The sequence below is a fragment of the Rhinopithecus roxellana genome, chromosome 10, assembly GCF_007565055.1.
Source record: "Rhinopithecus roxellana isolate Shanxi Qingling chromosome 10, ASM756505v1, whole genome shotgun sequence".
Taxonomy (NCBI): Eukaryota; Metazoa; Chordata; class Mammalia; order Primates; family Cercopithecidae; genus Rhinopithecus; species Rhinopithecus roxellana.
Window position 1 is genome coordinate 60,648,534 of NC_044558.1, and position 15,381 is coordinate 60,663,914.

General features: G+C 40.9%; 1 protein-coding gene across 13 annotated transcripts in view; it reads right to left on the minus strand.

The window, feature by feature from the left end:
• LARP4 (La ribonucleoprotein 4) overlaps positions 1-15,381 on the minus strand; it is an 84,589-nt gene that overhangs the window by 13,569 nt on the left and 55,639 nt on the right. For 6 of the 13 annotated variants that reach the window (XM_010385345.2, XM_030939872.1, XM_030939873.1 and 3 more), the window contains 5 exons: positions 14,296-14,508; positions 13,548-13,651; positions 6,631-6,843; positions 5,328-5,376; positions 826-987 (listed from right to left, as the gene is read on the minus strand). In XM_010385345.2, the coding sequence (XP_010383647.1) occupies positions 826-987; positions 5,328-5,376; positions 6,631-6,843; positions 13,548-13,651; positions 14,296-14,508 (741 nt within the window). Of the gene's footprint in view, positions 1-825; positions 988-5,327; positions 5,377-6,626; positions 6,844-13,547; positions 13,652-14,295; positions 14,509-15,381 lie in introns of those variants that run through there. The other 7 variants (XM_030939871.1, XM_030939869.1, XM_030939874.1 and 4 more) reach the window with 2 other exon arrangements.

The following is a 15,381-nucleotide window of genomic DNA, read 5'->3' on the forward strand; positions in this document are numbered from 1 at the left end:
AGCTAAGGAGCTGAAAGTAGTTGCAGGCTTTTCATTAAAAGCCTAGATATACTACAGACATGTACTGTTATAATAAAAAAAAAAATTGAATTAGAATAAAGGTAGAAAATGAGAAAAACTCGTGAGACATGAGGATTTCTGATATGGAGAGGTCTACACACCAAATAATCATAGGATGAGGTATCTCAGCCTCTAGACATCTACTTTCCATTATTTGAAAGAATTCATTTACATCACTAGTGAATTATAGGCACACAAATGGAAATGATACCTTCCATTTATCTTGCATTAATCAGTTATCAGTTCTACCAGGCTGAGTTGACTGATAGAAAGACATGCAAGGCTGGGCATGGTGGCTCACGCTTATAATCCCAGCACTTTGGGAGGCCAAGATGGGCAGATGCTTGAGGTCAGGAGTTGGAGACCAGTCTGGCCAACGTGGCGAAACCCTATCTCTACTTAAAAAAAAATACGAAAGTTAGCTAGGCGTGGCTGCACACACTGTACTCCCAGCTACTTGGGAGGTTGAGGCAGGAGAATCACTTGAATCTAGGAGGTAGAGGCTGCAGTCAGCTGAGATCATGTCTTTAAAAAAAAAAAAAAAAAAAAAAAAGACATGCAAAAGCCAAGCAACATTTTATTGCCTTTGTGCAGCTTTATCATGAATCTTTTAAAAAACACTCTAAGTATGCTGAAAACTCCATAAATAAAAACTATGACAGAAATGTATACTAAGTGCAAGTAAAACTTTAAATAATAACACTGCAAATAAAGCCTAAATATAGTCTCATAAGGTGAGACTCATATGAGATGCTGGGTGTTTACCTTTTCTTTGTAGACACCTTTAACAACATCAGACATCCTATTCTCCAAAATGAGTTCACCCGGCATTCTTGATGAACTTCCAGGTAAAGGTGGAAAATTTGAGGCTAACAAGTCAAACTTTGGTGTTGGAGCCTTTGATTCAGCTGTTGAAGGATGAGGTCTCTAAAATGAACAAATAACAAAATAGGTCACATGGCTATCTCATTCTCTAATCCTGTGTCACTGAAGCTGAAAGCTGCGAGAAAAGAAAAAGAAGTAAATAAAACCTCTATAATGCACAGAACTGTATCCCTACATAAATTCTTGGTTTGACATCTCACTTGAGCTCTCATCAGTCTTTATCAATTCTACTTTGGTTTAGTCAGTTCTCTCACCTGTTTCTTTTGTAAACTTTGCCATACTCCTTAAGCCTTCTAACTAGTCTCCACTATTCATTTCATAATTTACTATGCCTTCTCAACAAAAACACCCACTTTACCTAAATTTGCTATTAACTATTTTTTTTTTTTTTTGAGACAGGGTCTTGGTCTGTCACCAAGGCTGAAATGCAGTAACAACAATCATAGCTCACTACAACCATGACTTCCTGGACTCAAGTAATCCTCCTGCCTTTTTTGCCTCTAGAGTAGCTGTGCACACCACCACACCGGGCTAAATTTTTATTTTTTGTTTTTTAGCAGTGACAAGGTTGATCACTTGAGCTTAAGTGATCCTCTCCCCTTGGCCTCTCAAAGTGCTGGGATTACAGGCTTAAGCAATTGTGCCCGACCATCACCATCTTTCTCCATCTATCTATCTCAAGAGAGAACAATATCCCTCCTCTATATAACGTATATGAAAAATCTCATGCTTCCCTCCTAATACCCTATATATCCTCTGACAAGCCTCTTACCTCTTACTTATCTCCTCCACTTTGTCATCACTCTACTAAAATTATTTTAGATGTCACCAATGCCTTCAACAATGCAAAACCTGACAGACCCTTTTTCCTGACCTCACATTTCCTGACCGACAGCATTTGGTGTGTTAACCATCCTTTCCTTGGGAACGCATTTTTCTCTTAGCTTCTGTGATACCTTTTTTGTTTTTTAGATTTGACAGACATGTGCTCTTTTTCCCCTGACCACCTCTAAAATTTTGATGGTTTCCATTTGGTTACTACTCTTTACTTCTCATATTCTCCTTGAGTGATGTCCACTATCCATGGCTTCAGCTACTACCTTTATGCAAGCAACTGTTAAAACAATCTTTTTCACTTTTTGATGGCTGTATATCTCTGTAAATTTACCAAAATATCATTGAATTGTAGGTTTTAAATATTTTCAGACTAGGCCTTTGCCTACAACCCAGATAACACTTGTCCATTAGCCATGTCCATTCAGATTTTGCTTGAATACTTTAAACAGTATGCTGAAAAATCTCATTTTTCAACCCAACACTGCTGCTTTATTCCCCTAAGTTCCATATTAGACCACTTTCATCACTCTATGGAGAGTACTCTGCATGAGCTTATCACTCCAATTACTATGTGAAGGCTTACAAATCCAAAATCTTATTCCCAGCTAAGATCTCCCTCCTGCGTAAGAACTCCTCTACCAAGACCTACCTACTGGAAGTCATGCCTGTTTCTTTTACTCCAACGTTTAAGTCCTCCATCGTAACATTTACAACATACTGAATAAACCCCAAATCTAATTTCTCTCTATTTTTTTTTTTTGAGACGGAGTCTTGCTCTGTCGCCCAGGCTGGAGTGCAGTGGCACAATCTCAGCTCATTGCAACCTCTGCCTCCTGGATTCAAGTGATTCTCCTGCCTCAGCCTCCTGAGTAGCAAGGACTACAGGCACCCACCACCACACCCGGCTAATTTTTGTATTTTTAGTAGAGACGGGGTTTCGCCATGTTGGCCAGGATGGTCTTGAAATCCTACCCTCAGGGAATCCACCCACCTGAGCCTCCCAAAGTACTGGGATTACAGGCGCGAGACACCATGCCTGGCCTGAGCCACCATGCAGGGTCTAATCTCTTATTCCAAATTGTTGAGGGCCACATGAGAAGTCATGTGGACTGCTGCAATGGAATGCCAAAAAAGAACTGTTGGGCTGGGTGTAGTGGTTCATGCCTATAATCCCAGCACTTTGGGAGGCCGAGGCAGGTGGATCACCTGAGGTCAAGAGTTCAAGACCAGCCTGACCAACATGGTGAAACACTGTCTCTACTAAAATATAAAAATCAGCCAGGCATGGTGGCGAGTGCCTGTAATTCCAGCTACTTGGGAGACTGAGGCAGGAGAATCACTTGAATCCAGGAGGCAGAGGTTGCAGTGAATCGAGATCACACCACTGTACTCTAGCCTGGGCAACAAGAGCAAAACTCTGTCTCAAAAAAAAAAAAAAAAAAGAATTGTTGGTCAGGCACGGTGGCTCACTCCTGTAATCCCAGCACTTTGGGAGGCCAAGGCAGGTGGATCACCTGAGGTCAGGAGTTTGAGACCAGCCTGGCCAACATGGTGAAACTCCGTCTCTGCTAAAAATACAAAAAATTAGCCAGACGTAGTGGCAGGTGACTGTAGTCGCAGCTACTTGGGAGGCTGAGGCAGGAGAACTGCTTGAACCCGGGAGTCAGTGGTTGCAGTGAGCTGAGATCGTGCCATGTGTACTCCAGCCTGGGTAACAAAAGTGAAACTTGGTCTCCTCCCAAAAAAAAAAAAAAAAAAAAGTTGCCTGAAGTTTCATGGTTGTGTATAATAAAGTTACAACACTGATTTAAGAGGTTCAGTATGGCCTAAAAACAATTCTAAGTTATAATGGAACATATTTTCTTCTTTGAAAATGGTTTTCTTCTCTCTTCCTCCTGCCATGTATTCACTGCGTGGTCCCCATTTGCCTTCAGCCATGATTGTAAGTTTACCAAGGCCTCCCCAGAAGCTGGGCAGATGCCTGCATCATGCTTCCTGTACAGCCTGCAGAACTGTGAGCCAATTAAACCTCTTTTCTTTATGAATTATCCAGTCTCAAGTATTTCTTTCTAGCAATGTGAGACTGGCTTAAAGAAAATTGGTATTGAAGAGTGGAGCACTGCTAAAAGATAACTGAAAATGTGGAAGCAGTACTGGAACTGGGTAACAGGTAGAGGGTGGAAGAGTCTGGAGGGCTCAAAGGATAGAAGATGAGGAACTTCCTAGACTGGCTTGGGAGCCTCTGACTCGATTTCAGAGGATGTACGGCATCCTCTGAAAAGAAACTTATACCAGTCTGGTATAAGTCCAGGCAGAAACCTGCTCCAGGGGCACAGTGCAGAGGGGAAATATGGGGCTGAGGCCCTCACAACACGCCTCCACTAGGGCACTGTATAGTGGCAGAAGAAGGCCACCGTCTTCCAGACTCCAAAACAGGCATGGAAAAGCCACAGGCATTCAAGTGGGCCTATAAGAGCAGCCTCCAGGGTTGATCCCTGCAAAGTCAGAGGGGTGGAGCTGCCTAAGGCCTTGGGAGCCCAACCCTTGTATCAGTGCAACCTAGGAGTGGCCATAGAGTCAAAGGATATTATTTTATTATTTTTTGAGACAAAGTCTCACTTGGTTGCTCAGGCTGGAGTGCAGTGGCACAATCTTGGCTCACTGCAACCTCCATCTCCTGGGCTCAAGGGATCACCCTGCTTCAGCCTCCCAAGTAGCTGGGACCGCAGGCGTGTACCGTGGTGCCTGGTTTTTTTTTTTAATTTTGTAGAGATGGGGTTTCACCATGCTGCCCAGGCTGGTATCCAACTCCTGAGCTCAAGTGATCTGTACATCTCAGCCTCACAAAGTGCTGACATTACAGACTTGAGTCGCCATGCCTTGCCAAAGGCAAGTATTTTGGCGCTTTAAGATGTCCTGACCATTCTGCTTGGTTTTGCACTTGCATGGGGCCTGTAGCCTCAAGTAATCCAACTGACTCAGCCTCCCAAAGAGCTGGGAAAACAGGCATGAGCCACGGTGTCCAACCCCACCTCTAAAGGAGGATCACTTAAGCCTGGGATGTCAAGGTTGCAGTGAGCCATGACTGTACCACTGCACTTCAGCCTGGGCAACATAGCAAGACCCTTTCTCCTCTGCCTCTCCCTAGAAATCCTTAATCTTGCATCAAGCATGGTGGCTCAGGCCTGTAATTCCAGTGCCCTGGGAAACAGTAACATCCCGTGTCTTAGAAAAGAAAGAAGAAAGAAAAGGTAAGGAAAGTTAGAAAGACTTCGTGATTTTATTTAAAAATCACGTAAACACATTAATCTTCAAATAATTTTTTTAAGCAAGCAACACAAGTGAAACTCCATACTACATGTATGCTAGAGGGTGGGTATGTGGGTAGTGGTGGTAAAAATTTCAGGGTTAAATTTAGGCTCTATTTACCTTTGCTGAAGGGTACAATCAATAAAACAAAAACCCAGAAAGGAAAGACCAAAAGTCAATGCCATAGTAAATCACAGAAGAGAAAAAAGTCTGAATAAAAGTTTTAAAAAACTTACTGAGATCCTGTCATCTTCTCGTCGTCTTCGACCTCTGAAGAGAGTTCTCCTTTTAATAAGAAAAAGGTTGGGGTGGGGGGAGGAGAAGGGACAAGTCATAAGTTTCTTCAGATAGATACATTCTATCAAAGTCGTATACTTTTTTTTTTTTTTTTTTTTTTTTTTTTTTTTTGAGACAGAGTCTCACTCTGTTGCCAGGCTGGAGTGCAGTGGTGCTATCTCGGCTCACTACAAACTCTGCCTCCCAGGTTCAAGCAATTCTCCTGCTCAGACTCCTGAGTAGCTGGAATTACACACACACGCCACCATGCCCAGCTAATTTTTGTATTTGTAGTAGAGACAGGGTTTCACCATGTTGGCCAGGATGGTCTCGATCTCCTGACCTCATGATCCGCCTGCCCCACGTCCCAAAGTGCTGGGATTACAGGCGTGAGCCACCATGCCCGGTCAGCTGTATAAATTTCAATTTAAACATCTTTCTACGTTTCGGGCTAGTTTTCTCTATTACTAAAAGATAATATATTATTCTGAGGTATCTTGAGCCAATTTACCAAAAACTTTACCTACTACCACACCATAAAGTAAGATGAGCCCATTTGTTAGTAGCAATCCCTTCAAACCAGAACCATACTATTATTTAATTAGGCAAGTTGGCAATATATAACCTCACCCCTATAGTTTATTTATATTTTTGAGACAGAGTCTTACTCTGTCACCCAGGCTGGAACGCAGTGGCGCAAACTTGCCCCACTGCAACCTCTGTCTCCTGAGTTCGGGTTCAAGTGATTCTCCTGCCTCAGCCTCCCGAGTAGCTGGGATTACAGGTGCCTGCCACCATGCCCACCTAATTTTTGTATTTCTTCATAGAGACAGGGTTTCACTATGTTGGCCAGGCTGGTCTTGAACTCCTGACCTCAGATGATCCTCCCACCTCAGCCTCCCAAAGTGTTGGGATTACAGGCATGAGGCACCGCACCCAGCCACTTCTATAGTTTAAAAGCTGGAAGACATTAAAACCATAAGGCAGATGGATATGTTAATTTTCTAAGCTATTCTTTCCTATATGAACTATAAGTAACTTCAGAATAACTTTATAAACCTCTGATTCAGAGATATATTCTACATGAGTATTTCTTTATAAAAAGCAACCAACTCATGTTCTGAAAATAACATATTTATTTAATATAACCATATACTAATAATTAAATTAAAACCAAACCAAACCAACCACCAGATCATGTTCTTCAATTATTCAGAATGACCACACTATTATCAAAGATTTTCAGGTACCTTATTTCCTTACCTGCCCCTACCATAGTCCCCGTTCTGTTCCATCTGCAAAGTGGAAGTCTCCTTTGGCAGGTAAGTTTGCTCCTGATGCCCAGTTACTGTAGGGTTATGCCGTTCAGTTGGAAGGTTTCTTGAACTACATCTGTTCAACTGTCCATCCCCCAAGGATACAGAGCCCTCTGTTGAGTGTTCTGAACCACTGGATGACCTAAAATGAGGCTTCACACTACAGGAAATATAAAATAATATACATAAAGCAGTAAATCAAGACAGAAAAACAACTTTCCTCAGGTAAAAAATTGGCTCCTGTTGTACTGGGGTTTTCAAAAAATTTAACTTGAAAAGCATTATATTGTAAAAGTGTAGCCCCTTCTACATCCCAGACATTATTTTAAAAAGTGAAGTAAAATTTTTTTTTTTTTTGAGACAGAGTTTTGCTCTGTCACCCACGCTGGAGTGCAGTGGCGCATCTCAGCTTACTGCAAGCTCCGCCTCCTGGGTTCATGCCATTCTCCTGCCTCAGCCTCCCGAGTAGATGGGACTACAGGTGCTGGCCACCACATCCAGCTAATTTTTTTTGTATTTTGTTTAGTATAGATGGGGATTCACCATGTTAGCCAGGATGGTCTCGATCTCCCGACCTTGTAATACGTCCGCCTCAGCCTCCCAAAGTGCTGGGATTACAGGCGTGAGCCACCATGCCAGGCCAAAGTGAAGTAAATTTTACATTAAAAAATGTTGTGGGCTGGATGCAGTGGCTCACGCCTGTAATCTCAGCACTCTGGGAGGCTGAGGCAGGAGGACTGCTTGGACTCTGGGGTTCAACACCAGCTGGGACAACACAGCAAGACCCTATCACTGCAAAAAAAATTAAAATGTGCAGCGGTATGTACCTATACTACTCCCAGCTACTTGGAAGGCTGAGGCAGAAGACTGCTTGGGCCCAGGAGTTTTGAGGCTGCAACAACCTATGATTGCACAACTGAATTCATGCACAGGCATCAGAGAAAACCTTATCTCTAAGATAATAATATATACATTTTTAAAGTTGTGTTTGGAGAGACGGGGAAAATCCAAAGTTCTTTGAAAGAAACTTACTTTTACTTCAATACTCAGAATTAGGATTTTAGCTAATGTCACTGGATGCACTCTTGACATGTTTAAATTAGCCAGGTTTAAGCTTATGAGTATATGCAATACATTCTTCTTTTTTTTTTTTTTTTGGTGAGATGGAGTCTGTCTGTTGCCTGGGATGGAGTGCAGTGGTGCAATATCAGCTCACTGCAACCTCCGCCTTCCAGGTGCAAGCTATTCTCTTGCCTCAGCCTCCCAAGCAGCTGGACTATAGGCATGCGCCACCACACCCGGCTAATTTTGTATTTTCAGTAGAGACAGGGTTTTGCCACCTTGGCCAGGCTGGTCTTGAACTCCTGACCTCGTGATCCACCCACCATGGCTTCCCAAAGTGTCGGGATTACAGGCGTGAACCATCACATCTGGCCTATAACAGGCATTTTTTTTTTTTTTTTTTTGAGACGGAGTCTCGCTCTGTCGCCAGGCTGGAGTGTAGTGGTGCAATCTCAGGTCACTGCTAGCTCTGCCTCCCGGGTTCACGCCATTCTTCTGCCTCAGCCTCCCAAGTAGCTGGTACTACAGGCATGCGTCTCCACACCTAGATAATTTTTGTATTTTTAGTAGAGATGGGGTTTCACCATGTTGGCCAGAATGGTCTCCATCTCCTGACCTCATGATCCACCCACCTCAGCCTCCCACAGTGCTGGGATTACAGGTGTGAGCCATCACACCCAGCCCGCTATGCATTCTTAATGGAAGCAAAACCATGCTAAATGGGAGTAAAAATGGGGGGTGAGGGAAGGGCAAAAAGTAATGATTTTATGTATAAAGCACAGATACATATATTACATACATACAGATTTACAATCATCTGTAGTATTAAATTTTCACAGGAGGAAAATGTCTAAAAAGGTTGTTTAGGGGAGTAATAATGAAGAGAGTAAGAAATACTGGAATATAATTAAAAAATCCTAGCCTCAGCCGGGCACGGTGGCTCACACCTATAATCCTAGAACTTTGGGAGGTGGAAGCGGGTGGATCACCTGAGGTCAGGAGTTTGAGACCAGCCTGGCTAACATGGTGAAAACCCATCTCTACTAAAAATACAAAAATTAGCCACGCGTGGTGGCACACACCTGAAATCCCAGCTACTCAGGAGGCTGAGGCAGGAGAATCTTTTGAACCCAGAAGGCGGAGGTTGCAGTGTGCCAAGATCACACCATTGCACTCCAGCCTGGGAAATAAGAGCAAAACTGTCTCAAAAAACAAAACAAAACAAACAAACAAACAAAACCTAGCATCTTACTAAGCATGCATCACCAAATGAGATTTGTTGAAAGATCCATATGTAGGACAGCAAACTAGGAAAATACAGCAATGCACCCAATAGCATGGCATGACTGCATGAATTAAGGTATGCAATGTGGTTAAACAAACCAACCTGCTTCTAACAAAGGGAGTTTTTATCTTGGATGATGGGTATAAGCACCTAACTTCCTAAAAGCTTACAAGCAGATGAAGCTAAGGTCGACTAATAGAAAAATAATGCAATTTAATCAGTAGCAAGAACATCTATAGCAGCAAAAACACCTAAAAACTCAAGCAACTGAGTATCTTGGCTCTACAGATTAAGAAGAGTGAGATTTATGTTTGGCCCATTATTTGCAATTTATATATCCCAGTTTTTATAATCTATTTTCATAGTTATAAACCAACAATATTAATCACATGTTGCCAATTCCTGACTCTAGGAATAGGGATTGAAAACTTCTTGAATAATTATAACCCCACCAAGTAAATGTAAATTCCCACAGCATCTCTAGCTATCCTTCTTTATTCTTGACGGACCATAAAAAATTAACACTATTAACACTTAAAGTAGTTGGGTGTGGTGGCTCATGCCTGTAATCCCAGCACTTTGGGGGCCAAGGTGGGTGGATCATGAGGTTAAGAGATCGAGACCATCCTGGCCAACATGGTGAAACCCTGTCTCTAACTAAAAATACAAAAACAAACAAAAACAAAAACAAACAAAGATAAAATTATCAGGCTGGGCGCAGTGGGCTCAGTGGCTCGTATCTGTAACCACAGCACTTGAAGAGGCTGAGGTGAGAGGATCATTTGAGCCTAGGAGTTTGAGACGAGTCTGTGCAACATGGCAAAATCCTATCTCTACAAAAAAAAATATAAAACTTAGCTAGGCATGGTGGTATGCACCTGTAGTCCCAGCTACTAGGAAGGCTGAGGTGGAGAATTGATTGAGCCTGGGAGGTCAAAACTATAGTGAGCCATGATCATGTTACTGTACTACAGCCTGGGTGACAGGGCAAAACACTGTCTTAAAAAAAAAAAAAAGAAGTTGGGTTGAGTTTCACATAAAGTGACACTTTTCCATAAAATTACTTTATATTACAAACTAGATTTCTTAAATAGCAATAAAAATAGTATGTCACCTAAAAAAAAATATATTTTTTTTCTTGAAAAAGGTCTAGCTGTGTCACCCAGGCTGGAGCGAGGTGGTGCGATCTTGGCTCATTACAACCTCTACCTCCTGGGCTGAAGCTATCCTCCTACCTCAGTCTCCTGAGTAGCAGGGACTACAGGTGCACACCAGTATGCTTGGCTAATTTTTATATTGTCAGTAGAGACGGGGTTTCACTCTGTTGCCTAAGTTGGTCTCCAACTCATGAGCTCAAGTGATCTGCCTGTCTTGGCTTCTCAATGTGTGGGGAATATAGGCATGTGCCACCCCACTGGCCACAAAAAGTAATTTTAAAAATACTTAGGCCGGGTGCGGTGGCTCACGCCTATAATGCCAGCACTCTGGGAGACCAAGGTGAGTGGATCACCTGAGGTCAGGAGTTCAAGACCAGCCTGGCTAACATGGTGAAACCCAGTTTTTATTAAAATACAAAAAATTAGCTGGGTGTAGTGGCATGTGCCTGTAATCCCAGCTACTTGGAAGGCTAAGGCAGAAGCATCGCTTGAACACAGGATGCGGAGGTTAGTGAGCCGAGATCGCACCATTGCACTTCAACCTGGACAAAGACAGCAAAACTCCGTCTTATTTATAAAAAACAACAACAACAACAACAACAACAACAACAAAAACGCCGAGTTTGCTGGCTCATGCCTGTACAGCACTTTGGGAGGCCAAGGTGGGTGGATCACAAGGTCAAGAGATTGAGACCATCCTGGCCAACATGATGAAACCCCATCTTTACTAAAAATACAAAAATTAGCTGGCACATGCCTGTAGTCCCAGCTACTCGGAAGGCTGAGGCCGGAGAATCGCCTGAACTCAGGAAGCAGAGGTTGCAGTGAGCCGAGATCTCACCACTACGCTACAGCCTGGTGACAGAGCGAGACTCTGTCTCCAAAAAAAAAAAAAAAAAAAGTATATTACCCATTACATCTGAAAATGAACTGACATGATAGATATGCTATTTGCATGTATTTAGAAAATGTCCTTCATCCAACTTTCACACATTTCAATATGCTTAAGGAACAACTTACTACATTTATATAGCCCTCAGATCTCATAATCTTACCCTTCACTGAGAGGGACTTACAATCTCAATCCAGGCAAAAGAGAGAAAGAATGAAGAAAGAAAGAAGTGATAAAAGACAGAAAAGAGGGGTAAAGTGAAAGAAAGATAAAGCATGAAAGGTAGAAAAATGCCTGGATTTCTGAAAGTTAGTCCTACTCTCTCTAAGAAGGAATAGTGATCATCACTGGGCTGTCACGAGTTAATACAAAAATTGCAAAAGGCTCTCTAAAAATGACTTTGTCCTTGGCTGTTAATACTATAAAGGTCCGGCAGTGGTCACTTTTTAGAAGCAAGAAGGAAACAAGGATTCGGGCTGCTGGTCCAGAAGGTCTTTATTTGCATTTTTACAAAAAGTGTTCACTTATTATTTCTGTAATTAAAAATTACTAACCTGTATTGGTCAAATATATGGAAAAGAACTGTACACAAGTAGTTTTAAGTAACATGCAAAAATGTACCAAACACACCGTGTATTTTCAAAACCATAGGTATACTTCCTTATAAGTAAAGATAACTTGACTGTCATTCCTGGTTTTCTTACTATAATTTCATCCCTGTCACCAAAAAGGTACAACAGATAAAAGGTAACAATAAAGAAATCATCATGGAGCTATCTAAAGTATTTTAGAGTTAAGCAACTGCAAATATCAGTACCTTTATTTTTCAGACGGGGGGAGCAGGGAAGGGTGAGAGCAGGTGGTGGCAGGGAATACAGAGTCTCGCTGTCGCCCAGGCTGGAGTGCAGTGGTGTAATCTCAGTTCACTGCAACCTCTGCTTCTCAGGCTCAAGCAATTCTCATTCCTCAGCCTCCTGAGTAGTTGGGACTTCAGGCGTGCACTATACCACCACGTCCAGCTAATTTTTGTATTTTTGGTAGAGATGGTGTTTTATCATGTTGCCTAGGTTGCTCTTGAACTCCTGAGCTCAGGTGATCCACGCACCTCAGCCTGTGTTTATCCTTACTACTAAAATTTTTCTAACACTTGAAAATGATCTTCAATTGCTTTAACCAATTGTGTCTGTCAAGAGTAGTCCAAAAACTCTGACTATTAAAGTGTAGTACATAATGTTTCCAGTGAGAAGAATATTTTTTCATTCTGTTGGGGCTCATTTCTCCAGTAAAACAAGTTTCAGAAAAGCCTGTCAAAAAAGGACTAAGTTCCTAGACGTCATCTTGGAAAAACATACTCCAGATGATCTCCTTTCCAAAAAGAAATAATTAGGAGAATCGAGTCTGGCAAAAGACTGAGTGTCACTGAATATAAACTATTAGGAAAAACCCTCAAAAACCAAGAGTCTCACAAAACAGCAAATGAGAAATAACAAATGTGAAACTATTAAATAAATCAAAATGACTATATATCAGTCCTTTATTCTTTGGTTACTTATACTCTGTTAAAAAACATAGTATCATGCCTGTAATCCTAGCAATTTGGGAGGTCAAGGTGGGAGGACGGCTTTGAGCCCAAGAGTTCAAGACCAGTCCCAGGCAACATAAGCAGACCCCGTCTCTACCCCCAAAACAACAACAACAAGAAGCCATAACATACACCAAATATTGAGATGATCTGTTGATGTTTACATAAAGTAAAATACGTCAGACGTACATGTCAATCTTTGTTATGATAGCATATAGTTTCTATGATTCTTAATAATTTATCCTGAACATAGTGTTTAAGTGCGGGCTTTGGAGTTGAACTGCCTAGGTTCAAATCTTAGCTCTACCAATTACGAGCTGTGTGTTCTCAGACACGATATTTTATATCTCAATTTCCTTATCTGTAAAGCAGACATAAGCACACCTACAAAGGGTTCTGAAAAAAGTAACTGATAAAATATGTAAAATCCTTAGGAACAGAGTTTGTGATATTAAATGTGCAATAAATGTTAGCTGCTGTCTGCTATGCACTATAGTTCTTGGATGTCATTTCAAAAATCCTTTAAAAACCTAAATAACATACATCCCAACATCTATTCTTCAAAGAATTCTCTAAAACGCTACCCATTTAACATACTAAATGGAAATTAGTCACCAGATTTGTCAGAGACTGCTGTCATGAAATAAGTTTTCTATTCTCTTTATTAAAAAAAAAATCTGAGTCCCAAGTCTGTTAGTAGCATTACCAACTCTAAGGTCAAAGTGTTTTTATGAATTCTAGATTAAACTGTTCACATACATTTAGTAAAAACAAAACAAAAAACAAAAAACCTTTTTACTGAGCCTGACAATAAGCATTGCTATTAATGCCTTAAGATCCATTAGGAATTGTTTAAAATACATTACAGCTATGGTTTTTATCTTACCGATTTTTTTGGAATGGTCGACCCATATTCATAGCAGCAGCATTTGTTTTATAAGATCCTGGCGAATTAAAGCCATTCACAAAACTACCATTGGGAAAGGGAGCCTAGAAGAAAATGTATGTTTAAACAATATTAATGGTAAAGGTAAAACCTGGTGTGAGGGTCACAAGAACCTTAATGAGCTTATGAATTTATCTTTTGCAAGCCAAAAATATCTTAAAATATTTTACTGATTCACTTCTGCAATATTCACTTCAAATGCCACTGGATTTATGAATAATAATTCATAACTTAATAAAGAATGTTCTGGTCTGACATTTTGCAACATTAAAATGCATTTAAAACCACGCAAACCTTGTCCAGTCTCTTCTTTCAATTCACTCAGCAAATTTTATGGGATAAAATTATGCACTCTAATAGCTCAACTCTTAGTCATATGCATTTATTTGGTATGGAAAATCAGATATCCATATCACTGTTTAAAAGCCAAAAAGTGGCCGGGCATAGTGGCTCACGCTTGTAATCCTAGCATTCTGGGAGGCCAAGGCGGGTGGACTGCCTGAGCACAGGAGTTCAAGACCAGCCTGAGCAACACAGCAAAACTCCATCTCTACAAAAAATATAAAAATAAAATAAAAGCCAAAAAGTCATCAATTCAACATAAATGAGTCCCCACTCCAACTGATTTCTTCAAATTTCAGCTCAAATTAAAAATATTATTATATTTTATTATAAGGATCTCACTTACCAGTGGTGTTTCAAAGTAAGGTGTAGGATTTGGAGACCAAGACTGAGGCACAATACTATAGACCGAGTACTGTTGGTGAGGATTATATACAGGCTGCATAAAGACTGGGGAGGCATACTGTGCTTGAGTTTGAATGGGCTGACTATAGATACTAGAATCCATTAATCGATAACCATTCTTAGCAAAAAATGTATTGATGGCTTTTATCCTTGCCTAGAAGAGGAACACATTATAGCAACAAAGAATTAAGTGTATATTTTAAAAAATACATTTAATTTACATTTTAACATATATTTTACATGACTATACTATTTCTGCCTAAGGTAGAATCAGTAGAACAAAAGAAAAGAAAATGACAGCTTTAATTAATCATTAATAAAAATGTTTTCATGGTATAAAAACCATGGTAAACAAGGTAAAACCCCCCACCACGAACACATGTCAAAATAACCAGGTGTGCTGCCTCACACCTGTAACCCGAGCACTTTCAGAGGCCAAGAGGGTAGGATTGCATGAGCCCAGGAGTTCAACGCCATCCTGGGTACCACAGCGAGATCCATCTCTTACAAGAAAAAAAAAAAAAAAAAAGCTGGGCATGGTGGTGTGCAACCTGTAGTCCTAGCTGCTTGGGAGGCAGAGTGGGGAGGACTGCTTGAGCCAAGGAGTTGGAAGTTGCAGTGAGCTACAATCGCACCACCACACTCCAGCCTGGGCAACAGAATGAGACCCTGTCTCTAAACAACAACAAGCAGAGTAAAAACCTCCCAAAAAACTAAGTCAAAATAGTAAATTGGAGCTCATCACAGGCAAGGGCACTAGTATCTCTAATATACGAATTGTAAAAACAGACATGAAAAGGCCCAACAATGCTATAGAAAAAAGGGTTAGAGAAATGAAAAGTGTTCACAAAACAAAAAAGGCAAATGGCTCTTAAACATATGAAAGAGATGCTAAACTCACTCATAAAAGAAATGCAGGCATATGTAAAAATGTTCAAAATCACTAATCATCAAAGAAATGTAAGCTGAACTCACAAGATAGCATCTCACATCTATTAAAATGGGTGTAACCAAAAAAATAAGTGTT